This window comes from Chlorocebus sabaeus, chromosome 21 (assembly GCF_047675955.1).
Source record: "Chlorocebus sabaeus isolate Y175 chromosome 21, mChlSab1.0.hap1, whole genome shotgun sequence".
In the NCBI taxonomy this organism is placed as follows: domain Eukaryota; kingdom Metazoa; phylum Chordata; class Mammalia; order Primates; family Cercopithecidae; genus Chlorocebus; species Chlorocebus sabaeus.
This window is the reverse complement of record NC_132924.1, coordinates 77,035,893-77,063,473: the sequence shown is the minus strand read 5'-3', so window position 1 is coordinate 77,063,473 and position 27,581 is coordinate 77,035,893. Positions and strand designations below refer to the sequence as shown.

The 27,581-nt window shown below is 39.3% G+C and overlaps 1 protein-coding gene across 2 annotated transcripts in view; it reads left to right on the top strand.

Annotated features, from left to right (window-relative positions):
- The first annotated feature begins 1,348 nt into the window (after window positions 1–1,348).
- The window catches only part of RELN (reelin), a 516,825-nt gene continuing 490,592 nt past the window's right edge, over window positions 1,349–27,581 (top strand). For both annotated transcript variants that reach the window (XM_073009223.1, XM_007982474.3), the window contains exon 1: window positions 1,349–1,872. In XM_073009223.1, coding sequence (XP_072865324.1) covers window positions 1,647–1,872 — 226 coding nt within the window. In that variant the 5' untranslated portion in view covers window positions 1,349–1,646. The remainder of the gene's footprint in view (window positions 1,873–27,581) is intronic.

Here is a 27,581-nt window from a genome sequence, read left to right as displayed (position 1 = left end):
ACATATATGTATACAGTGTATATTATTTATATGGCAGTTAAGCCTCTGGGGATTTTGAAGTAGGGAAACAAGAAGCCAGCTAGAAATGGGCCCTTTTTACCTGTCATTCGGTCTCGGTAAGAGGAAGAAAAACAATTTCTTCCTATTGCAACGAACTGATTACAGAGGTCTCCCCTTGGACCCTGATTTTCACCGCCCCTCGCCTCACAAACGCAGGCAAAGGCACCATCCCTTCCAATTTTATAATCTACTCATTTCTGTACGTGCGGGTTTATCTGGCTTGGTGGCAGGCCAAGGGTGGGTGGGGAGAGGCATTAAAACCTGGCAACCCCGCTCCCCCATCTCCGGATGCCGCAGGGCTCCTGCCAGCCGTCCTCGGCTAAAAACGTGCTTATGGATTATTTCACTTCCCTGCAGTTCATGTGCAGCCGCTCATTACCACCCGCTTCAATCGCCGCTGCCGGCATCTCCGTTTTTCCCTCCCCCGATTTCAGGGCCATTGGTCATAATCGACATTTAAAGGAAATAAACACTGATTTAAAAAATTACGACACCCATCTCCGACTGAAGAGCCCAGTAGCAATGAACAACAGAACAGTCCGGCGAAGAGCGCCTGTCGGATCTTAGCTCCGCCAACCCTTCCTGCCTCACAATTCCCCACAACCAAGCAGCAGAAATCACCATTTCCAGGCACCACTCGAGGCTGCCAATTCCACTTTCTCTTAATCTCATTTTAAAATCCGCTACAGATGAGGCTCTGTCGCTGCCGCGAGGGGCCGGGGGGGCGGCGGGAGGGACAGGGGGCCTGGGTGGGAAGGGAGCGCGAGGGCCCCTAGCGGTTCGCGGCCTGGGGCGGATTCCCAGAACGAGTGCGGGCCGCCCAGACCGCCAGGCTGCGAGCCCCGAGGGGCGCGGGACGCAGCCGGCGCAGACAAAGAAGCCGGCGCCAGCGGCCGTCCCCGCCGCTCCTCTCCTTCCCTCACGCATCCTCCCAGGAAAAACAGGGCACACTGACGGCCAAAGGGGCTGGCCTTCCCCTTCAGACAGCTGGGCGGGAGGTGCCCTCTCCGGGGCTTTGACGTCTCTTGCAGAAGAGTCGCGGGCTCAGCGGTCCTCGACAGCGTACCCCGTCCCGCTCCCCGGCGCGCGCCTCTCCCTGCCCTCCCGGGTGCGAAACGGGCGCTGGCCGGGGACTCCGGGGACGCGTGCGCCCCTCGCCGCGCGAGGTGCGGCCGAGCCAGCCCGAGAGGGCGGGGGGCGGGCGGGGCGGCGCGCGGGGGCGGGGGAGCGGCCGGGACACGTGTGGCGGCGGCGGGGGGGACGCGGCGCCCGGGGCTTTAAGAAGGTGTGGAGCGAGGCGGTCGCTTTCCCAGGCCTGGCCGAGGGGCGTCGCGCAGAGGCGGCGGACAACGCGCTCCCGGCGCCCGCAGCCCCGGCCCCGCGCTCCCGCGGCCCAAAGTAACTTTGGGAGCCGCCGTCTCCAGCGGAACTTCTCGGCGGGGGCCAGCTCCCAGGCCCCCACCCGAGCCCGCTCAGCTCCCGTCCGCCTCCTTCTCGCCTTCTCTCCGCGTGGCTCCTCTGTCCCAGCGTCTCCAAAACTGAATGAGCGAGCTGCGCGTAGAGCGCGCGGCGGCGGCGGCGGCGGCATGGAGCGCAGTGGCTGGGCCTGGCGGACTTTCCTCCTAGCGCTGTTGCTGGGGGCGACGCAGAGGGCGCGCGCAGCGGCGGGCTATTACCCCCGCTTTTCGCCCTTCTTTTTCCTGTGCACCCACCACGGGGAGCTGGAAGGGGATGGGGAGCAGGGCGAGGTGCTCATTTCCCTGCACATTGCGGGCAACCCCACCTACTACGTTCCGGGACAAGAATACCATGGTAGGTACCGCAGCACCTCCGCGCTCGCCGCCGCCGGGTGCGCCCGCCAGCGCACCTTTATCATCCCTTTCCTTCTTCCAAGGGGCCCTGGAAACGAGAACCATGACAAACCTGGCCCCAGCTTTGCGCTCGGTCCAGGGAGCGAGAGTAAAGTTAGTGGAGAATGGAGTCGCGAGTTGGGATTCATTCTCCATGTCCCCACTCCCCGAACGCATTTCCTGGTAATGAGCTGGTGCTTGTGATAAACGCCTGAGAATTCTTGGGGTTCGGTGTCTTTCCCCCTCACTCCCCGTACTTACGCAGGCACTTTAAATGGAACCTGCGCATTTTGTTTCTTTAATCCTAGGACTTGAATTTCAGACCTTTGTCCTGCTACCGGTCCCCCCAGATGGGTCCCCGGGGGGCTTTGGGGCTGTCGCTGGGCTTTGCGGGCAGGCTGGTGACAGACTGAAGCGCCCAGGTCCGTGACTGCCCCGCGCCACTCGCCCCCAAAGTTCCCGTTGCTCACCAGCCAGGAGTCCCTGGCATTTCATTCAGTGTCAAACAGCCCTCCTGAAAGGGAGCGGCTGCTTCCAGCTCCCTATTCTTTTGAAAGTGTAATTTAATATGTCAGTAACTGATGATTTTTCTGATTCCTGCCTTATTTCTACATGGTGCTTCTTGTTAGAATTATCTTTGTGATGTTTATTAATGACTTTGTATTTTATCTGCACAGCTTTAATTTCCAGGTACAGGCTGGAATCCCTTATAATTTAGAGGTATCTTTTAACAAAAGGAATCATTATGCAGCCCTGCATCAAAAATAAGCATTATAGAAGAAATAAAATTCAGTTCCAATAAATATAATATCATGTAGTGCATGTATTTTAAGCTAGATCGAGTATGTGGAAAAATAAAAATTGTCTCTTTTCTGTGTTTCTTCTGGGACTTCTGAACATTTCACTTCTATGGAGCTTTTAAGCAGCGACAGGCACTATTTAGTTAGAATTTCAAAATATTTATACCCAACCTAATAGAAACCATTGTCCAGTAGGCTCCTGTTAATAGTTTGTAATAGGCTAACAATTATTAGCATGGTGGGAGATGATCTATGGGGTGCTGGCACTAAAGACAGACAAGCATTTAAAAATTTTAAGAATCCTTAGGAGTTTCTGTTTTAAAAAAACCTTGATATCTATTCTAAAATATTTAGCCTAAATAAACGTCTCCTAGAGGTTTTAAACAGTGTTTTTACAACTTCCTTGTGGCATGGTGGCAGCCTTGTTTGTAAAGCAGGAGTTTAATTTGGTGGAATTTTAGAAATAATTTTGGAAAATTAATGTTCCGTAACTAGTCCCTTTTTAGATAAAAGTGCTTACTACCCCCTGTTCCCAAGAACAAGCTTGTGCTTTTCTGAGGTAATGGGAATCTTTAAGTGGAAGGAGCAGCTACTGTGATGGCAACCAGACCTAACCCAAAGCCTGATTGACTGAGCCTGCTGCTCTGTGCGACTCTTAGCAAAAGTTCTTGCCCGGTATTATCTCCCAGTGAGAACGGTGGGTAAGTGGGCGAGGCTGGTCTCAAAGGCGTAACTGTCAAGTTATGATGGAAGACCATGTGATGATACAAAGCTTTATTATTATTTTTTTCTGTTTTCCACATACATTGGAAGGTCTTGATATCGAAAACTTAACTAAAAACACCAAAATATTGTACTCTCTTTGGTCTTGCTCCCTCGGTTAGCAAATGCAAGTCACCTTAAGACTCATCATAATCACATATTTAAGTCTGAAAAGGAATGGATAATGTAGAGTAAGAATAAAGTGTAAATACTTCAAGTTGGATATTGCAGGGGAGGATCTCAATTTCCACCTCTTTTCCACCACCAGAAAAGGTAGAGAAATTGTGTTATTTAAATTATGAAAGGTCAAATTATTATAAGCTTTGAGAATTGTGTCAGATTTTAAATTTCTATTATCTATTTTATTAAACATTTAGATTTTAGAACTAGCTGTAGCTATAGGCCTTCCAGTAAGAGGGTTTTTTTTGTAAAATGTTCTACAGGTAGAAGACATGTTTAAAAATGAAGTGGTGTTTATGTATGTCTCTTTTCCTTTTAGGCTTTTGAAAATTAATTTTAAAAATTCGGACACACACACACACACACACACACAGAGTTTCTGTAAGAATTGAACTGCCAATGGGAAAACTTAATCTCATGTACTTTGTGGTTGGTCCATTTTGATATGTGACCAAAGTGAAAGGTCTTTTGGCCAAGAAGTCTTCTTAAACTTATAAGAAATCTGTAAAACGTTAGCTTGAGACTTTATTTCTAACCTTCTAGATCCTTAAAGTGTAACAGTTATATCAGGAAAAATTCAGTTACATTTATGATATACATTGAAGTCACCATTTGAATGAACTGTGTTTGGATGTAGAGCTGATAGTTGTGATTTTTTTTTTTTTTTTTTTTTTTTTTTTTTTACCTAAAAGAATGCATTGAGATAAAGGTGGTGTGCACAGTAGCACCTAACATAGAACACTTCTGTAGATCAGTCAGCTGCCCTCTGACACCGGGGTGTGTGGTAGAGCTCAGAATGTAAAATGGGGCGGCAATCGCCAGTCTAGAATAAAAGTGGTTCACAATTATAGGTCCCTGTATGTGTCGTATTTAAATATATCTATGGAATATCTTTAACAAAAATAAAAAATATATAGTACTAAAAATCTGGAGCTTTCGAGTCTAACAGAATTGTCACAGATTTTTACATTAAGTAGTATATCCATCTATTTTCAGTACTGGCAACTCTATAAATAGTGCATGGTTACATCTGGTGTGTTCTCATCTCTCAATTAAATGTCATTTGGTATCTCTCTCATCTTCCTATATCTTTTAAATTCTGTTGTCTATGACTCTTTTGAAAGGGCATTATTAGTCACAATGAACCGTGAGTATACCACAATGTAAAAGCTCAGCAAAAGGAGTTCTCATATACGCCATGTTGAATTAGAAAGGTCCCAGCATATTTTTTTTTCTAGAATTTCCTTTTCTTTTGCACAAATCCTAAGACATGGTCAGTTTCCCCAATGTGCGTTTCAGGCACCAAACCTGGATTTTGTGTGTGTGTGTGTGTGTGTGTGTGTGTGTGTGTGTAGAAAGTTGCAAATGATGGGGAAATAGGAAACAAGAATCTACATGGTTTAGTCAGGTAGCCATTTCTCTTTTCCAGCCATGCCCCATGATTCAGCACACCTTCTACTAGGGACAAAGGCAGTATTGTGAAAAATGTGATGGTTGGATTGAAGTCTGCACCTTTCCTCACCTATGATCGTTCCTATTCCTCACCCCCAACCTTCAGGTAGCTACCATCCATTTTTGTTTGCCACTCTTCCCCTTGCCCCCCAATCAATTTGTGATGAATGTGACTTGTCAGTATTAAACTTTCCCACATTTTTGCTTATAGTTGTAGAAAGATGTCTTTCCCCTCTTTGCTTAAAGTAAGTTTAGCATCACTGAGCAACCAGATAATAGATTTGGGGATAGAAAGACTTGGATGCCCCTGTAATCATGTTTATAAGGAACTGCCCCTCACAAGGTTGGCTTTACTCAGTCACCATCAAAAAGGAGAGGTCAGCCATTAGAAGACACTGTACATGAAAGCCAAACATAAGTAAATGAGTCTACCCAAAATACTTGAACTTTGGTGAGACAATGTACCTGAATTTCCGAATGGACTAGAATTTCTGTTATTATGGTAGCGTAAGATGGGGGAAGTGTTCCATTAACAATGAGAAGTATGCTCTAAAATATCAACTGAGAGAAAAAAATTTGGCCTTGAGTAGAATTGAATTGGTGATGTGGCATGATGTTTTCAAAGGGGAATTTTATTGTATTTTGTAAGTCCGGCATCACTATTGGTAATTTTTTCATGCTGTATATCCTCCCCATTTTTAAAAAAAATTATATTGTGAGACAGACAGCAAAATCAATGTTCTATTCCTAAAACTAAACGTTTACTTTAAGGAAAGGTATAATCAGGATAGAGTATTGAGGGCACTTTATTTTGACAATTTCCAGTATTACTGTTCAGAACACATATGTTCTGAAATTAACTGGTTGCTGTTTAAACATTATTGTTCAAAGGAAGTGCAATTTAATGACCTTTCAAATACCAGATGATATTTATGTCGGACATAACTTTTGGAAATATATTCCAGATTTCTTTCCTTTCAAAGGAGTGATTTTGTTATTTGGAGTAAATTGATTTGCTATTACTAAAGTAACTGCATTGCTGATGAGGTGATCGGTTATTTATCATTCATATGTCTCAGATTCCATAATCAGTGTATTTAAACTTTCAAAATCATTTGTCAAATGCAATTTATAAGCGAACTGAAGCTGCGTCCTGCTTATATAGGACTATGAAAATTGAGCTTTTTTTTTTTTAGCATTTTGCTCTACTTGTCACATATTTATCTTACTCTCTACAATTTATTTCATACATGTTTTACTGATGTGGTTCAGATTGTTTCTTAAATCATAAATCTTGCTTCCTGTAATTTATATTCACTGTGAGTTTCAATTCCAATTTTAAACTAAAAATCAAGTCTTTAGAATTATAGTTCAAAATATTTCATTTTGGCAGAAATTCATACTTCATTCATTCTTACATTACTAAGTTATTTAATTATATTTCCTTCCAATTTGTGTGAATCTTTGTTTTAAACTATTACTTTTATTTGCATTGAAAATGTTAATGAATAAAATGGTACCGTTGTGTCATTGTAATAATATGAATATAGTTTTTACAGAACTGTCTTGGTCCAATAAATTTGACTTTTTATCTTTAAAAAGAGTGATATTTAACGAAGATTTTAAAGTCAGCGTTTTTGACTTTCAAATTTTTATAGATTAGTTTTATTCAAAAGAAAATATCTAAAAATCTATCTTTGATTTTCTTTTTACCGCCTGGAAATTGGTCAACTTTATAAAATAAACTAGAAGCCTTACTCCATCAATGATTTAAAATTGGTTGCATAATAAGCCATAATTGTTTTTCTGATCATTTCAAGTGCTAGTTTGAAACTTATTATGTCTTTAATCTTCATATATAGTTGCTGATGCAATGACCCCTTTATTTCAAATAACCTTTACGTTTGAAAAGCATAAATAAATTCAGTGACTAGTACTTTTTGAACATTTACATTTTAAAAGACATACGCACACACACACACACGAATATGAAGTTTTTTGTGTCACAGAAATAGAAAAACTGGATAGCCCTACACTCAGGAAAAAAAGGAAGGTGGAGTGCATTAGGTTGGAATGGGCAGGTTCACCATGGACAGAGAGAGGTGGTTTAGGCTATGCCTGAGTAATGACTTAATATGCGTTTAAAGGGAAATTGACTTATCTAAATATTTTCATTTCAAAATCATTGGGGGCGATTAATCCACCCCCTTTACCTGATTTTAGAGTCATTTGAAAAATAACTGCACTATATAGCATTTCAGTCTCAACAACTTTAAGCAAAAGCGTTTTAAAAGCACTATTTCAGATATTCGATTTGAATTTTCAAATATGAATATCTCATAATGACTGTTCAAACACAGGAATTGCATAGCTTTAAAAAATTATTGGCTCTCACAACGTTCTGCATGAGATGATATGATCTCACTTTGGTGTCAGTTGTGTGGCTCAGAGAGTAATTTTCACCACAGTCACCTGCCATGCACATCTCATTGAAGGCAGAGCTTCTGAAGGGTTGAATGCTGTGCCTATAGGTTAACCAATTATTTTTAAAATGTCTGCTCCTCTAAATCTATACCTATTTTTTTCTTTTTTATTCTATCCTCTCTAAGAACCAATTATAGCAAATGTATTTGAGTATGTGTGTGTGGTAGGGGGATCAGTACAAATGTAGAAATGTTGATTTCTGGTATAAGGCAGCCCTAAATCACTCAAAATAAAAAACAAAGCTAAGATAATTAGATAGCATTGAATCCCACTAAGAAATAACTATAGGGGTTCTGAGTTTTCAAAGTAAATGTTTAAAATGCAGGTTATCCTTTAATGCTGAATTCACTTTCCTTAAAAACAAAAACAAAAACAAAAAAAACACTTTATGTTGAAAACAAAATTTTATTACAGCTAGGCACAGTGGCACACGCTTGTGATCCTAGCTACTTTGGAGACTGAGGCAGGAGGATCACTTGAGCCCAGGATTTCAAGACCAGCCTGAGCAAGAGTGAGACCCCGTTTAAAAAGAAAATTATTGATTAAAATACTCTTACATGATAGGAAGGGTGACATGTTACAGATAGCACCAATTATTGATGTCCGCTGGTGCCCACAAACAAAGTGACCTGAAAAGGAGTGACAGTAGACCCGTAAGTGCTATGGTCACCTGAGTCATCTGTCTCTGCCTTTCCCCTCTCCTTCCTGCTCTGTCTCATCTTGTCTTCTTCCCTGTAAATTTTCTCTTTGTCTTTCCTCCTTTGCTTCCTTTGAAGCATGGGCCTTGCTTTCCCTCTCCTGTTCCTTTCTCCTTTCTGCTTCACAACTTTATTCCTTTTCTTTTTAAATTCTTTAGCTTTCTTCCCTTCAGGTTTCCCCCATTGCCATCTCTACACCTTTTTTCTCTTCTTACTGATAATAATATGAAAAAAACAGTACATTTATTATCAACTGTTTAGGTCAGCCATAATTCTTGTATCAAGCTCTGATTTGCTGTGGTCCTCCCATAGAATTGCTTCATATCGCTGAATTACATGGAGCTGCAAGGGAGCCATGGGCGTGAGTATTTTTAACTGGATGCTGAAGACAGAACCGTGTTCATATCTTGCTCTGCCGTTTATTAGCGGTATAACTCAGCGATATGAAGTGAAAATCTATTGATTAGGGTCTTTGGGAAGGTTCTTTTTATTATTATTATTGAGACAGAGTCTCAGTGTTGCCCAGGCTGGAGTGCAGTGGCACCGTTTCAGCTCACTGTAACCTCCACCTTCTGGGTTCAAGCAATTCTCGTGCCTCAGCCTTCTGAATAGCTGGGACTACAGGTGGGCACCACTAGACCAGGTTATTTTTGTGTTTTTACTAGAGATAGTGTTTTGCCATGTTGGCCAGGCTGGTCTTGAACTGCTGACCTCAGGTGGTCCACCCGCCTTGGCCTCCCAAAATGCTAGGATAACAGGCATGAGCCACTGCACCCAGTCAGAGTCTTTGGGAAGACTCTTGATAAAACTGATAAAGCATATTTTATAAAAGACTCAGCAGGCACTTACTTTTTGTCCTAACCTTGCCTATTCTAGCTCGGGTACAACCAGTTTGTGACCTTAAGGATAATGGCCACATGCCAGTGATGGTGGAACAGAACTTTAGAGGGAGCTGGGCCCTCATTTATATCCTCAGGCAGCTATGCCAGCCTTGAAATAATGACTGGAATTCTTGTATTGTGAGAAAAATTAAGTTGTTTCTGTTGCTTGTAGCTGAATGCAATCCTAATTAATATGTATTTCATCTAAACACACAGATGTCCTAGTTAACATTCGCTTTTACGTCAGTCATAATTCCTGTATCAAGCTCTAAATTGCTCTGGATCCTCTCATAGAGTTGCTTTTGGTAACCTTGATAAAACTGAGGTGTTTCCTAGGAAATTTTTGACAATATATTTTCAAACTATCCCTTAAGGTATGCTACTTTTACAGGTGGCAACGATAGTGCATTTTATGTTAGCTTTTCTAATTATGCTTTGGGAAGGTAACCTGTGCCTGACCTCAATTTCTGGAGCTTCTTATATGCTGATAATTTATGCTTGTTAGTTTCCTTCACCTAACTTTATTTCCTGACACTCCTATCTCTCTAAAATGCAGTGTCACCATATGTAAATCCTGTTGACATTTAAAATATCTAGATGTGTGACATGGTTGTGAATGTGAGCTCTGCCCCAACCTTCACCTTGTTTGTCATATCTGGCTCAGCCTCTAGGACCATATCCAAGTTTGTCATTTCTTTTGCTTATTACATATTGACATAGGAAACAGACATCTGAGTCTTACCTTCAGGAACATGTAATCTCTTTGTTTGGGCCACCTTTTTTGTGAATGTTGAGATATGTTATGATCATAGTTCCAGTTCTTTTCACATTTCCTTTTCTTTCATAAACACTTCCTGTATTCTCATCCTGCAAATAGTGTTATATGCCTAGTGTGTGTGATGGAGGAATATGAGGAAATTAGTTGGTTCTAAGCCCTTAGAAAAAGTGGATTTGCACTCCAATTTCAAGCACTAGTATTACCTGAAAAAAAGGCAACTCAAAGGCTCCTGAATGAATGAATTATGACAGTAACAATAGCAAACCCTAAAGTAGTACTTAATATGTGCCAGGCAGCGAGGTAAATGCTTTACACATATTAATTCATGTAATTCTCACAAAATCCTCATGAGGAAGGTACTGCTATTCTCATTTTATGGATGCATAAACTGAGTCACAGAGAGGTTAGTGTTTTGCTCAAGATAGCAGAGCTGCTGCGTAGTTCTCCAGAATCCATCCTTTTAGATAGTAGGCATTTACTTTTCAAAATGGTGGTTATTTCAGAAAAGGAAGAGGAAAATAATGATAAATAATAAAAGTAATCTCAAAAATTGAGAAAACAAAAGTAAAAGCTAATTTTATTATTTAAAATAAAGATTAAAAAATCAAACCAGAAAGTTGATATCTGTGCTAAACAAAGTTGGAATTTTGTTGTTGTAAGTCCGTAATTCTTTGACCAGACATTGTCTCCCAGGTAAAGCACAAAGCAATCATCTAGTATACTATTGGCCTGAAAGAGTTAACATGCCTTCAAAGTATAATGACACATAAAAATACAAAAGAAAGCGATTTACGACCTTTTTAAAATTTATTTTTAATATTTTGATAATATAATTTTTATTAAGAAAAAAAATTTTTTTGAGACAGAGTTTCGCTCTTGTTGCCCAGGCAATGGCGTAATCTTGCCTCAACGAAACTTCCGCCTCCCGATTCAAGCAAGTCTCCTTCCTCAGTCTCCTGAGTAGCTGGGATTATAGGCATGTGCCAACATGCCCAGCTAATTTTGTATTTTTAATAGAAACAAGGTTTCTCCATGTTGGCCAGGCTGGTCTTGGACTCCTGACCTCAAATGATCCACCCACCTCAGCCTCCCAAAGTACTGGGATTACAGGCATGAGCCCCCACCCCCAGCACTGCCAGGGATTTTATACTTAACAACCTGTAAGGGAATATCAAAGCCTCTTGGGCTCAAGTGATTCTCCCAACCTCAGCCTCCTGAGTAGCTGGGATTATAGGCACATGCCACCACACCCCACTAATTTTTGTATTTTTTATAGAGATGGGGTCTTACTGTGTTGCCCAGGCTGGTTTTGAACTCCTGGACTCAATCGATTTGCCACCTTGACCTCCTGAAGTGCTGGGACTACAGTGGTGAGCCACCATGCCCATGCCAGGAGGTCGACCATTCTAATGCTTTCAGTGCTACCTTCATGCTGGTGACTCCCTAATGACTCCCTGACTGTCTTAGGCCCTCTGTGTCTTACTGCCCACCCAGTATCTCCTCTGAGATAGCTACTGGAGCTTCTTGTTTCCCCTCCCCCGACTCTCCTAAAGCATCTTCTTCTGTTGTCTCTCCAGCTATGTTAAGGCCAACTCCATTCCTACAATGGTTTAATCTCAAAATCTTTTTTCTCTAATGCTCCACGTCAGTTCCATTCCTAAGTCCTGCTGGCTTTGCATTTGAAAACACCCAGAATTTGCCATTGCCACAGCCACTACTCACCTGGATATTACAACAGGCTCCTACAACTTTCTTTGCATTAACGCTTGCTCACTTTCATGCTAGTCTGAAAACAGCAGCCTGGGTGCTCTGCTAAAAGCCAAGACGATGCCACTCCTCTGGTCTACACCTAAGACATCATATGTTTCCCTCATTTGCCTGTAACAGCCCTGGTCTTTCTCTGTTTTGCCAGTATCCATCCACTTTAGCATTTTACCAACAGAAATAACAAAATCTGAATAGTAAATTATATAGCCATTCTATCTATACCTTTAGTTGCTCCCAGTCTGTCTTTGAGAAAAAGATAAAATATTAAGCATGGCCTATAAAACCCTGTGGCACCTGCCTCTTTGGTTACTTTTCTGACATAGCATTTTACCTCCTTCCTCTTATTCCTCCACTGAACCCATAGGACCTCTTTTTTGCTCTTCAAACACAGTAGGAGCTCAGACCCACCTCAGGACCGTTGTAGTGCTATTCCCTTGTCTAGCATGCCTTTCCTTAGATGGCCTTGTATGCCTGTCCTTTCCTGATTCAGATCCATACTGAAATGTCACTTTCTCCATGAGGCCTTCCCTGACCACACCATTTAAAACTGCTCCATTCTTCCCAGGACCCATATCCCCTTGACTGCTATATTTTTCTTCATTGCTGTTATCATCCTGTCTGTATTCTGTTGTTTTACCTTGTTCCCTTTCTGTGCTCTATGAGTATAAATACCTTAAAACCTCATTAAAGCAGGTTTTGCTTGCTCCTCTATTGCCTGTTTGCTTCTGTTCCTAGTGCCTAGAACGGTGCCTGGCACACAACAGGTGCATAAACATTTTTATTTAATTTAATCAATCAGTGAGCAAAAATAGCACTTGGGATCCCTGTCTAATATGAGTTATAATTAAAATTGTTGTCTGAAAGTGGCAATGCCAAGATAATTAAGAGGATCATCTATAAAGATGGGTTTTGAGTACAATTTCTAAATTTTGGCTTTGAACCTGTGATAACAGTGTTTGAAAAGAAAATCTGAAAACCATGTTTCTACTTTCCCACCCTCCAAACTTACCAAATTCTCATGTCTTTTGTGAGAATATGCAAAGCTATTCATAGCAGTCTGTTGGAATGAGTTTACTTTATGTTAGCATATCCAAAATAGTTCTCATAGCAATTAGTGACTACATTAATAGAAACTATAATAGATTTAAAGTTGTTATTCCCAGAAGTTTCTCTATGCTGCGCCATAAATAAATTTGAAACAATCTTGATGAATGGGTAGCTAGTTTGTATTTAAAATTTCCTTTGAATAGGAATGAATAGTGGGAAGGACCGAAACCAAAATCGTTTAGCTCCATACTCAACATATATGTAATAACCTTATAGAAAACACACAAAAATGGAAACGCAACAAATCTCCCCAAGGATTTTGTCCTCTAAGAGGAATTTACTTGGACAGTGATGAACATACAAAGGGAACAGCAGCTGAGAATTTTGCATCTTCATTAAATTACATATATTGGTATCCTATAAGTTGAGAGGATCAGAGGCTCCAGACTTATGGAAATTAATATGAATGTTTCCAGGACTTGTTAGTGAGAATCGCTCAAATCTTATAGGTAATATAGAAATAAAATTCCACTCTATCCATAACATATTTAGATATTGTAATTTATAAGCCTTTGAAATCAGAGATGACTTAACTCTCAGGGATTTGTGGTAGTGGCTAGCACACAGGCTCAGGAAGTGGACTGGCTGAGTTCATTTCCAAGCTTTGCACTTTTTAGTCATGTGATCTTGGACAAGTGATCTCACTTCTCTATGTCTCGGTTTCCTCTTCTGAAAAATAGTGATGATAGTACTCGTCACACAGGGTCGTTTTGAATCTTCAGTGAGTTATTGCATATGCAGAGCAACATGATGCCTGTCACAGAAAATGTTAAGTTTTATTTATTTATTTATTTATTTATTTATTTATTTATTTATTGGGATGCAGTCTCGCTCTGTTGCCCAGGCTGGAGTGCAGTGGCACCGTCTCGGCTCACCTCAACCTCCACCTTTTGGGTTCGAGCGATTATTGTGCTTCAGCCTCCCAAGTAGCTGGGATTACAGGCACCCACCACCATACCTGGCTAATTTTTGTATTTTTAGTAGAGATGGGGTTTCACCATGTTGGCCAGGCTGGTCTCGAACTCCTAATCTCAGGTGATTTGCCCGCCTTGGCCTCCCAAAGTGCTGGGATTATAGGTGTGAGCCAACACACCTGGCTGAGTATTATTATTATTATGACATACTTTCTGTTATTTTTTCCTGTGATTAAAAAGGAATATATTTATTTAATCTATTTACAGTCTTAGGAATTGTAATCTTTTTAATCTTAACATTATGTGCTCTTGATATCAACATTTTTCAAAAACATAATTTTCATGGTCCATAATATTTTACTGTATGCTGTAGCATAACTTAAAAATCTATAAATATTTCACATTTTAGGTGTTTTCCTTTTGTTTTCAATGTTATAAACATTATGATGAATATTTTTGTACGTCTTTTAAATTTTGGCAAAATTCTTTCCCCCAAGTTGTGGTTTTATTTTTACATTTTTCATGAATTTTTATATGCTCATTGTGTTAATACATTTATGAAAACAGATACATTTTTGTTTCTTTGTTTTCTTATATTGCTTTTGTGCTGAGAGCGTCTTTTCCTAATCATAGACAAGGTAAATATTTTCATAAATATTTTTCTTATCTTATATTTTAAATTGTGGATTATAATAACTTGCATGCATTGTTAGTGGGCTGATCTCATTTGTTTATGTTTCTTTTCCTGTAGAGCAAAGGGTTCCCCTAGAACCACACAGACACTCTCTTATTACAGTAACTTCTGCCATTAACTGCCTTGTTCCAGCCACTGTTAGAAATGCTCTTGAAAAAGCTGTCCCATGCACCATATGGGTTGGATTATCACTGCTAGCTGTGACAGTTGAGTGCAAATGCCAGATGCCTTTATTTAAACCTTCAAGGCACCTTTGCTCAGTCAAAAAAATTCTGGAATTTTGCACAGAATTCTTTTTGGGATTCTAATATTCTCTATTATGAAACAACTGGATCACAGTAACGGCTGACATCATGAATACACTCTTCCTGATGGTCCCTCTTTTTTGGTGTCAGTCATAATGTTTTTCTATCTAGTAGCGCACGCACACACACACACATAATCATATACCCACATACATTATGGTGAAGCATCTATCTCTTTATGACAGAAAATATTAATAAGCCAGAAAAGGAACGCATATGAAATGCAAACTGTGTAGGTTTCTTGTTCTTTCTGATTTAGCTTTAAAGCTATTCCTGCTGCTCTCAGTTCTCGTCTCATCCTTTCTTGTAAGCCTCTGCCTGACAGTGATGCTGCATCTCATCATGGCATTCTATTTTCCTAAATCTAGTAATGTCAAACTTTAGGAGTCTTTGATGGATGATGGCCCCTGTATTCCAAACAGAAGTCAGATGCCCAACGCCAGTCATTGTGGTGGGGATCTGTCCATACCTCATGTGCATTCCATTCCTGTCAGTGCTTCTCAGTGGGACAGTGCCATCCACACCTATTTACTCTATAATTCTAAGAAATATCATAGAATTTCTTGGGAAGATTTAGAATATTTCGTTATGAGATCCAGTGAGATCCTCTTTGATGTGGTTCTCAGGACCAAGCTCTTCCAGCACAAGGGAGGAAACTAGTTTCTAAATCCAATCTCTTACTTGTAAGCAATCTGTGTTTTAATTTGCATACATACATGCAGACATGAATGGAATCAAACTATACCTACCACAGTCAGCTTTTCTCACTCAGCTATATGTGGTCAGCATCTCTCCATGCCAATAAGTACAGAGCTACACCTTTGTTTAGTATTACAGTGCATGGATGCACACAAACATACTCAGTTCCCTCTAATATTCAAGTTTTAGATTTTTTTATTTTTTTATTTGTGTCTATTTATTTATTTTTGAGAGGGAGTCTCGGTCTGTTCCCCAGGCTGGAGTACAGAGGTATGATCTGGGCTCACTGCAACCTCCACCTCCTGAGTTCAAGTGACTCTCCTACCTCAGCCTCCCGAGTAGCTGAGATTACAGGGGCAGGCCACCACGCCTGGCTAATTTTTGTATTTTAGTAGAGATGGCAGTTTCACCATGTTTGTCAAGCTGGTCTCAAACTCCTGACCTCAAATGATCCTCCCGTCTCAGCCTCCCAAAGTGCTGGGATTACATGCCAGCATGCCCAGCCAAGATTTTTTTTTGACGTTTATGTTTATTGTTTATTCAGTGATGCTCAAATACTTTCACAGTATCCATTCCTAGAACTGAAAGTTCCTGTTCAAAATTTATTATTAACACTACAGCTGTTGATACCTACTGTCAGATTGTCCTCCAAAAAGATAATATCATTTTTCATTTTGTCAGGCAGACTGTCTGCATATGCACACTAAATGCTGGGTGATATAATTCTGTTTAATCTTTGATATATCTACAGGTTTAAAAATAGTATTTTATAATTGTTTTATTTTTACTTCTTTGATTACTAGAAAGGTTGAATAATTTTCTGTCTCATTACTAATTTTGTGTATATCTGTGTATGAATTATCTGTTAAATCCTTTACTTATTTTTAAAGTTTTCTCTTTTTCGTATTTGATTTGATAAACTGCTAATGTTAATAATTCCTTGTAATATATATGACAGGTATTCCTCCCCCCACCCCCAGTTTGTCCTTTGTCTTTTAATTTTTGGGTAGTCAAATTTACCAGTTGTTTCCTTTGTATGGAATGAGCATGACAGTGTGTAATAGTATGATCTCTGGAATCTGACATGCCTGGATTCTAATCCTGATTTGACTTTCTTTTTTCTTTCTTTTTTTTTTTTTTTGAGATGGAGTCTCGCTCTTGTCGCCTAGGCTGGAGTACGGTGGCGCGATCTCTGCTCACTGCATCCTCCACCTCCCAGGTTCAAGCAATTCTCTTGCTCAGCCTCCTGAGTAGCTGGGATTATGGGCGCCCGCGACCACACCTGGCTAATTTTTGAACTTTTAGCAGAGATGGGTTTTGCCATGTTGGCCAGGCTGGTCTCAAACTCCTGACCTCAGGTGATCCATCCACCTCAACTTCCCAAAGTGCTGGGATTACAAGCATGAGCCACCAGGCCTGTCTTGACTACTTTTTAAAACAAGAGTTGATTCACATTATCTGTAGTAGTAATATTCAGTGAAGACTGTGAACACTGAATTAGTGGCTACAGAACCACTATTCCTGGAGGAAATATAGAGTTATGTTCCTGTCACATTTTCATCAGTCCAACAGTACATAACTTTGTTTTATGTATGAGTCTGTTTAAAGACACCTTATTAACTATATATTGTTGGTTCATTAATGTTGAACTCATGACCAAAGGCAGTGTAACTTATGCTTGAATGGATTGTCTTTGTAAGGCAAGTCACAACCTTCTTTTACTTAGGAACACTAGACAACCCTTCAGCACTATCCTTGGGAGCCATTTTAAACAGTGAAATCACCAAGGTGAGGTGCAAAAATAAAATAAATAAATAAAAAGGAAAAGCACTAAATAAATAATGAGAGGCCGAGAGTGGTAGCTCATGCCTGTAATCCCAGCACTTTGGGAGGCCCAGGCGGGTGAATTCACTTGAGGTCAGGAGTTCGAGACCAGCTTGGCCAACATGGTGAAACCCCGTCACTATTAAAAACACAAAAATTAGCCCAGAGTGGTGTTACGTGCCTGTAATCCCAACTACTCAGGAGGCTGAGGCAGGAGAAGCTCGTGAACCCTGGAGGTAGAGGTTGCCATGAGCCAAGATCATACCACTGCACTTCAGGCTGGGTGACTTAGCCAGACTCCATCTCTAAAACAAAAAAAAGAAAAAAGAAAAGAAAAAAAAAGAAATGGACAATACAGTATGATATCTGAAAGAAGAAGGCAGCCTTGTTTGACTTCAGCTATGGGGGTGCGTATCCGGGATGACTCAAATTTTTTGCCACTCCGCATGTACATGTCTTCAAATGACTGTGAGTATTGATATTGGAGTTACAGATAAATTTGTAAATAAGGGATCTGTGAATAATGAGGATAGACCATATACACTGACATTAAAGTTACTTATCTGAGTCTTCTTTCTTTAAAGGTACTCAACTTCATTAAGTCCCTTTTCTTATATATAAAATGAAGAATTGCATGTCACATAGTAACATGATAATAAATGAGATATATGTTCAGTGCATAGTAAGCTGGTGAATGTTGGCTGCTATTGTTGTATGGTTTCTGCCTTTAGTATTATGCATGGAGAAACTTCCTGAATCCTCAGATTACAAAAACATTCTCATATCCATTCTCCTACTACTTTAATAATGTTTGGTTTTTGCATCTAACTTTCGAATTCATTTGAAATGTATGGCTAAGAAAAGTGATACCTATGTAATTTATTTCCTAGGTTTTCTGCCTGTTTTCCCAGTATCATTTATTAATAGAAAATTTTCTCCTACTAATTCCTAAGTATTTTACACAGTGATCTTTTAAATTACATCTTCTAATTGGTCATTTCTGGCATATACGAATGTAACTGATTGCTGTATATTTTGTACCTAGACATATTATTGAACTCTCTAAATGTTTTTAAAAACAATGATTGGGGTTGATTTTCTTCCATTTTTAGGATATTTTTAAGGCATTTAAAATGAATAGGGCAGTATGGAGAAAAAGGCAGATTGGATACAAAACCAGAATGAGCCACAGAATTTAATTTTGCATCTTGCTGAATAAAATTTGTTTTCAGCAGGTCATAGGGCATGAACTTTGCCATAGTTATTGGAGGAGTTAAAAACCCCAGTTTATTAATCTGAAATACATTTTTTTTTTTTGCAAATGCAAACCTCTGTTTTATGAGTGGGAAAACAAGGATAGTAGGAATACTCACACCAGATGTGGGCCTTTCTCTAAACCTTTGGGGAATTAACTCACTTATTATTAGGAGAGGCTTATGAGGTAGGTACTAGTATTATTCCTGTTTTACATTTGAGATAATGAAGGCACAGAGAGGTAATGAAACCAACAAAATGTCAAGTTAAATAGGTCATTTCTTTTTCATGATTCTGAAATTTTAATTAAATCTGGTACTTACTGGCTTGTTATATTTCCGTAAAACCATGACAATTCATATGCAATTCTTTTAAATGTCATAAAGTTTTATCCATAATTGTTTTTGTTGTTGTTAGGCAGAATGTCAATGGTAAATTTGACATCCTTTAGCGTTTTTGGATGATCATTTAAAAATACATCTTCTCATGGGTTCTATTTTCATCTTTTCTAACTGGTTCTTAATAATCTAATGCCTCTTTTCTTTAGTTGCAAATGTGTTACAGAAATAGCTTTGTGAAAAGAATTACTAGATGGTTAGATTAGATTTGAATAGGGAAGTAGTAATATCCTTTGTCTTGTTGGATCTCTCATTGAGGCTATCTAATTTCTTCATTTTTACATTTACTTACCTTTTATAATTTCTTTCATACTTTTAATTTCTTTTTTTCCTGTCCCCTTATTTCTCATAGGCCACCAGTTAGTCCTCTGTAGCAACGCATGGTGCCTGCAGACCTGATGTCAAACCAACTGATGAAAGGGCACTTGGTATTCCAGGCAGCATCTCTGAGATAATCTAATATACTCTTCTTTAGTTCTCTTACTTCTGAGTTCACATTAAGCAGAATTTTAAGACATTCCTCTTACCTTCAGCCATGTTTGACAAGCCGTGTGTGTGAAGATTGTATATAATTTATCACAAAGTAATGTTTAGCCTCCCAATATATTTTTCTTGTTTGGGGGGACATTATTTATTTTCCTTTAAAATCAATACACATTTGTTGAGGGCCTACTTTGTAGAAAGTATTCTGTTTGATCAATGAAATAAAAGTTGTTTTTCCTGCCATCAAGTTTGAGAAATATATACTTTGAGAAATATATAGTTTGAGAAATAGATATACTATATATTTAATATATGTATTATATAAACTATAAATATATAGTTTGAGAGATATATACTTGAAAATCAAACCCAAAGGAAATTGTAAATACGAAATAATAAATGGTGTGACAGGAAAGTGGCCTGGGCCACATGAGTGAGTGTAGACACAAGAGAAGCCTCAGATCCAGAGGAATCAAAGATGGTTCCGGTATGGACCTTGAAGCTTGAAATTTTGACAGGAAAAGAGAGGGAAATGGTAGTTTAGGCCTGAGTGTGGCATAAGCAAAGGGGTACCTGTAAAGACTTGTGGGAAAAGTTGAGTGAACAGTGAGCAGAACAGCTCTGCTGGAGCTGAAGAACTGGTCTGGAGAATGGCAGGGGAGAGGGCTGATTTCAGGCAGGTTCTGTCTGTCTGACGGTGGAGCCTTGCTCACATGATAGAGGCATTCTCCTTTTGTCTGTGGGCAGCAGGGAGCCACTGAACATTTTCAGCTGGGGAATTGTGTCTTGAAAGCCTGTTTGCAGTTTCAAGCTGGGAAGCTGCCTGGAACCTAATTGAAGAAAAGGCCCGCTCCATCTGAGGATGACTGGTAGGTTCACTGCTCTAGGGTTGTCCTGGAAAGTGCAGACAACCACCTAAATCACTGCACTTCATCTTGGAAAGCCCCACAAGAAACTACAACACTTTCAACATCAGGAGCCCCTTGATATTGAATGTGTTTTGGTTTCTTTTAGGGCTTTGTAAAATGGACTGGAGTTGTAGAGGCCTGAGGAAGGAGGATCCAATACTGGGTACTAGTGATAGGAGCGGAAACAGGCTGGTAGAGTGGTTAAGAGCATAGACTTTGGAGTTGGTCTCCGTGGGTTACAATCCTGCCTCTGTTACCACTAGCCCTTAGTTTTCTCGTCTGTAGCATAACCACACCCATATCTTAGTGCCTGTAAAGGGCCTATCCTGTTAGTGGGCATATAGTAAATGCTCAATAAATGTCAGCTATTAATAGAACATTGGCAATGAGGACAGCTGCAAAAGGTCACAGGGAAGTTACACATGAAGGAAAGGCAGAGCTTTGATTAGGTGTAGGGGTGGAACAGAAAACGGTAGACTCGTCAGTGACCCCAGCATCTGAATTGTTGAAGAAATGGCGGAAGCATTGGCAGTTTGGAGAAGTTTTGGGAAGATGTGCACGTTCCCGTGTGAAGTTGAGGATTCATTCAGTGTATAATTTTCCTTCAGGGGAAAGATGTATGAGTCACTCCAAGATAACTAGTGTTCTAAAATGGGCAACTTGCTTGGTTTGTTCATTCAGTATCTGTTATTGGAAAATAAAGGAAGTTTGATAGCCTAGCTTCTGGTACATTTGTAGCTTCCAGTATTTGCTTCTGGTATATTTATGTCTAATCTGAACCAGTTAGCTCTGCATTGTTAAACTGAATCACAATAGATTATTTTTCATATTTTATATTCTTATTATATATTGTATGCAAAACATTCCATTACAGCTGGTCCTTGAATGATGTCATTTCTTCTAATGTCCTTTCGTTATAACGTTGATGAGAAAAGAAATCAATTCTGTACCTGGACCACCTCTGTGTGGAGTTTACATGTTCTTGGCATGTCTTCCGGGGTTTCCTCTGGATATTCTGGTTTCTTCCCACATTTCTAAGATGTGCACATTAGGTTCATCCATGTATCTAATTGTTTCAGTCTGGGTGAGCGTGGTGTGTTTGAGTGAGCCCTGTGATGGGCTGACACCCTGTCCAGGGCTGGGTCCCACCTTGTACCCTGAGCTGCTGGAAACACTCTGGCCACCTGAGACCCAGAACTGGAAAAAGCGGGTAATTTTCTCACTCGTTTTTATTAATCTTTCTTAAATGGATCTGTAATTCACATTTTGGTGTTTAATATTATAAGCATTTTTTCTTTATTGAGAAGTTTGGTGACTTTTTGTGACCAGAAATATGCCATAGGAACTTAAGTCATGTTTTTATCAATTAGCCTGTAATAAAATTGGCTTTGTTATATTCATTTTGTTTAAAGATTCAGTTTCCAAGAATCTATCAATAATGTGAGGACTTACTATATTTAATTTTTCTTAATAAATTCTAAATCTGAGATTTTGATGTGGTAAACATATATATATATAGTTGTGAATAATAATTCAAGTGTTAGGAATAGGAAAAGAGCAAAGAACATTGGTTTAAATAAATTTTTACTTAATGAAATAAATGTTTACATAGTTTTAAATTTTAATTTTGGGGTATAAAGTCTTTTCCAAATGTTGAATACTGTTCACACAAGTACTCTAGACTTTTATATGAAACAAAGGACTTCGCAGGGCTGGCAAAAAGAGAAAAGATCTGGGAATTGGATTGATCCAACCAGGTAATCAGGGAAATATGCAAATAAATGTATTATTATTGCCTCTAGTGTCAAGGTTAATTTTCTATGCCCAAATGGATTATTTAGAATAGCGTCCAAGCCTTGAAGATACCAGGAGACGAACAACCAAAATACGTGACAGAGTCCTTAAAAATATATAAAAATGATGGTTTCATTATATTGTTTCCATTCAAAGACATGATTTTATGAGTATAATGCTATAATATTCCATTTTATTTATTTAAACCGTCATTTTAAAAGGCCACTCTATAATGTGTTTTCTACCAAGTATGTTGATAAAATTGCTTGGGGCAACCATTTTCTTCTTGTGGACAAAGGCACTTCATTGGTTGTGACTTCTGAGTTATTTTCAGCATTTATTGTGATATATTAATTTGTTACATTTATTTGATGCACTTTGTGCTAGGCAGCCTATGAATATATTTACAAGAGCTGTTTTAAAAATTTCTCTCATTTTGATTTAAAAATAGATGTTACAAGGCAGCAAGTTTGAAAAATCTTGGCCCCAAGGTCTATGCAAGAAATAAAGGTTCTCTGACCACTAGTTTAAAAGGTACAGTTGGGTTTACATGAAAATGTGTCTTTGAAAACATTGCTATACATATTAAATTTTACCTTTTTATAGTATTTTGCAGTTTTCAACGTTGCTTCATATAAATGATTTATTCCTCACAATGATTCTGTGAGGTAGCATTATTATCCTTATTTAGAGATCACAAAACAGAAGTTCAGAAAGAGTGGGTAACTTGTCCTAAGTTATACTCACCTCTAACTGGGGGAGCTGACATGCATGCACAGAACTCTGGCTTCAAGTCCCTGAGTGTATTTGTGTGGGCACAGACATATCCAAGTGGTCTCACTCCGCAGTACTCTGCCATTGGTCCCATTTTGGAGGACTTAATGAACTAAAGTATTTGACAATGTCTTGGGGACCATAAAGTGATGACTACGCATAAACATGAGTGAACGACAAAGTTCAGTGCTTCATGTCAGTAACTTTATTTTTTTTTACTTTAAATTTTGGATTTGGAAGGAAATAAAAGTTTCTCATGCCTTTACCCAGGCCACAATTTAGGTGCAATTCTGTAAATAATTTATTTAGTGGACTCCCAAGAGTGACAGTTGTGGTCATTGTAGGTTGTGCCCTACCTGAGCCATCTGGACAGGTGGGATATTATTGCTCTAGGTGACATCATCCACTGGTGGTGGTGGGTGGAAGACATCATTAAAATTCTCTTCCTACAACATCCGGTCTAGAAGAGAGACACTGCTTGATCCTCCAATTGTGTGTGATTCATCTTGTCCAGTCATTTTCAGACCACTATTAGGAAATTAATCATTTATATGTTTAGATTGACATTGATCACAAAAGGAATGACTCACTCCAATTTCTTTTGCTTCTCTTTTGAGTTATATAATAAGGAAATCTACCAAAATACCCAGAACTAAGGAATTTATATCTAGATCTTAGTTATTATTACTATTATTATTATTTCTTTAGAGACAGGGTCTCGCTCTGTCACCCAGGCTGGAGTGCAATGTCACAGTCATAGCTCACTGCATCCTCAACCTCCCCTGCTCAAGTGGTCCTCCTGCCTTAGCCTCTCATGTGGCTGGGACTACAGGTGTGTGCCACCATGCCTAGCTGATTTTTTTTATTTTTGTAGAGATAGGGTCTGTCTGTGTTGCCCCGGCTGCCAAAGTCCTGGCCTCAAGCTGTCCTCTCGCCTCAACTTTCCAAAGTGTTGGGATTACAGACATGAGCCACCTAGCCCAGCCCTTTGTTAGTTATTAATAGTCAGAGTCCTCTATCTACAACTTGTGATATTAGTGTAACTTTGCATGGCAAATCACTTAACTATCTGTACTCTACTTTTCCTCATCTGAAAAGGGAGATACTGATATCCCTTTAACAAGGCTATTTTTTTTCTTATCTTTCTGATGAAATATTTCAAATATAGAGAAAACAAAATGAATGATTTAACACCTGTGCATTGCTATGCAGATATAACAAATATTAATATTTATCATAGTTTCTCAGATTTTTAAAGAAATTTTAAAAAAACATATAGTTAAAAGCTTCTTTGTTATCCAACTCAGTGCTACTCTGACTACAGCCCCCCCCTAAATCTGCTTAGGGATGGTTGAAATCCTCAACCTAGCTCGTATCCACAAGAATTATTTTGATAAATAACATAGATAATGTCTATGAAGACTCGTACCTAGAATATCTGAAGTGAACTTCATTAAGCCTTTGTTTATCTTCTTATACATACATTGACAATTAAAATATTTTGTTTACTTACCTCAGAGAGTGACGTGAGATCATGGATGTGAAAATGCTTTGTCCTCTCGCCTCAACTTTCCAAAGTGATATAGAAGTCAAGTGATATAGAAAATATACAGTAATATAGGATAATATCATGTGGGTTTAAGGTTTGTCTTATGATTGCAAGTGGTTGTCTAGAAAAGGCTTGTGTAGGAAGAAAGGACAAAGCAAAGACAGAGGAATGAGGAGGAGGAAGAGAAGAGAGACAGTAGAAAGCACCAATGAGAAAAAAAAAAAGAAGAGGAAAGAGGAGAGAGAGAGAATCCTGTCTAAGGCTGCCTGGTTTCGAGGCTTTTCAGGTTGTCTTGTTGTTCCCATCACTGGCTTACATCTGTCTCCTGTTCTTGGTGTTTCCGTCTCTGGCACATCTAGCAAAGCTGGACCTTTTTCTCAAGCTTTCCTCAGTGTCTTCTCTGGCTTGGGGAACCATGTCCTTAGACAGTGTAAGTAAAATTTTGTATTACCTTATTTTTACCCTGTTTTCTCAGGCATATTCAAAATATTTCCTATCAGCTAAACTCATAATAGTTTTCTTAATTATGAAGCCATAAGTTTTTACTTTAACTTTTCTTAACCTTTCTGGTTAGATTGTCAGTTCAAAATGTGTTCTTATAACATTCAGAAGAATTCTTTCTTGTCATGCTGTGTTTTGGTAATGGCAGACTCCTGAATTCATTAGTCCATAATACACACACACACACAACTTTTGAATGGAAAATTCAACAGGTCCTCTCTAAAATGCCTTTCATCTTTGGGAGGTGTCCTCTTCTCTGCTTTGTGTTTCTGTGAGCTGAAATCTACAGGTGAGGTGCCTTAGTGCAGCGACCTCGTGACAGACCACCTGTGTGTGGCACCTATTTCTGTCGGTGGAGTCGCCTCACTCATTCCTCTTGGTGGTAATTAGAAAGGCAATCAAAGAGCACAAAGAGCAAAGAGAGGGAAGGCCACAGGGAAAGATGGCAGTGATGCTGTGAAAAGAGAAAGACAGGGAAGAATGCCACAGTTCTGACGTGTTGCGTGTATGGGGTTGAGAGGAATGTGTTCCAAGGAGAGAGTTCAAGGAATGCTGTCAGTGGTGAGGAGTGGAGGGAGTGGCTGTGCTGCTTAGTAGTTTAGGTAAAGGATGGCAGTGAGCAGGGAAGCGGATGAGTTCAGCACGGGGAACAGGGAAGTGTGTTTTGTTACAGGTGTTGAATATCGCTTCCTATCACCAGTTGTAGGTCGTTGACAGTACTAGGGGTTTAATAAAATGATCCAGAAGTGAAAAAGTGTGACCAAAAAAAAAAAAAAAAAAAAAAGAAAAGAAAAAGAAATATGGTCTTTCAGAAAGAAGAAGAGAAGAAGGGAACTTTGAGAAGACTTCTTCACCCCTCACCCCTAACACTTTTAAAACAAGAGCTTATTTTTATTTTGTGTTGGTGACGAGACAGAAAGACCTTCCAGTGGTGTTTGGGAAACTGAATTTAAAAGCTACTCTTACTAAAAGACAGCTAATACTTCATGCTTCCTACTCCCAGACAGCCTACTAAATATTTTATAGACATTATGTCATTGAATTCTCACACCTGTTTGGAATGATACGCTTATACACTATTACAGGTGGAGAGAATGAAACATGAAAAGAACTAAGTGACTTTCCCAAGGCCTTAGAGGTAATAAGAGGCAGAGCAGAATTCATACCCGCGAGGATGATTCCTAAAGCCTAGACTCACAATCCCAAGTTACCTGTGATGTCCTTGTCTTCTAAAGCAAAGCAAAGTAACAACAGTGACAACAGCAGCAGGACGTTATGTTTGTATATGTTTTGCTCTTGAGCTTTCAAGAATACGCCATTTCTCCATTGTGCACGAGAAAATTACCTGGTGAGTGAATTACTCAATTCGTTTCTTTTTTAGTATTGTCTTGCCCATTTTCTTGTTTATTAGTGGCCAAAAAATATAAATGATTCAAAAATGGGGGAAAAAACCTAAATTCATCAGTCTTTTGATTTCTGAGCTTCATTTTACTTACTCTATAGATAAAACAAAAATGGATCAAAATGTTTCTCAGATAGTCGACCATAACTTATAAAGTTCAGTCATGAATTCTTTAAAATTTAAAGTATACAAAAAACATATAGTTTTTGGGGGAAAAAAGATAGGTTTTTCATTAGGACCTAGAAAAACAGGTGGAGAGTATCTTCTTAAAAATGTTTTCTCTCACAGTTGTCCTGGTTTTCCTTAGTGAAGAATACAGGTACCTATAACAGGCATGTCTCCTGTTCTGTTTCTTGCACAAGCAACATTTTATACCTCTCTGTTCATTAGCACTTTGCTGACCAAACATGTAGTCTGTAGTCATGTTTAAAGAAATTAATCTGCCCTAACAATTTATATATCCCTCTTGTGTGCACACATACCTTCAAAAAAACACCAGCTATCCATAAAAGTTTGCCCGAGCTTGTTACTGATTTCTGAAGAGTAAAATTAGCTTTTATATGAGGAAAACACCTTAAAGCAGCGTTCTTTATTGATTACGTTGGCTTTGCCGTTTCTAGTTTATGCAGTATTTTTTTCTGTATATAAGGAAGGGTTGGGGGGCAGGTCTGAGCGGAGAGTTTGGTTATTCACAGGCATCCTCACAGCAACTAAACCCATGTACATACACAGGCAGGCACATATATGCAAATAATAAAATGTGTAAGTGTCTTTAATATAAACAATTTTTTCCTTAGCATTTGCTCTAATCCAGCTTTGGGAACCATTCTGATTTAAAGAATTCTATCCATTCACTGATTTACTCATTTACTTGTCAGATATGCCAGATATTTTCTGTTCTTCTGTTATAACCAAGATGAGGGCAGTCAGAAAATAATAAGATAAATAAAATACATAGTATGTTAGATGAGATAAATAAAATGAAGGAGGAAAAAAAGCAGGGAAGGAGGATAGGGAATGTGAGAGATAGGGAGGTGTGAAGGAGACCCCCACGCCAAAGGTAACACGTGAATAAAGATTTGAAAGAGAGGAGAGAGTGAGCTTGCAGCTCACTGGAGCAAGAGTTTTGCAGCCAGAAGCAACCATAAACGTATAGGAAATTGCCTGTGTATTTCGGTCCCAGCAAGGATGGACGGTATGTCTGGAGGGGGACAGTATATAGGAAGGTGAGAAAAGTAGGGGAAGGACAGCCAATAATGTAGA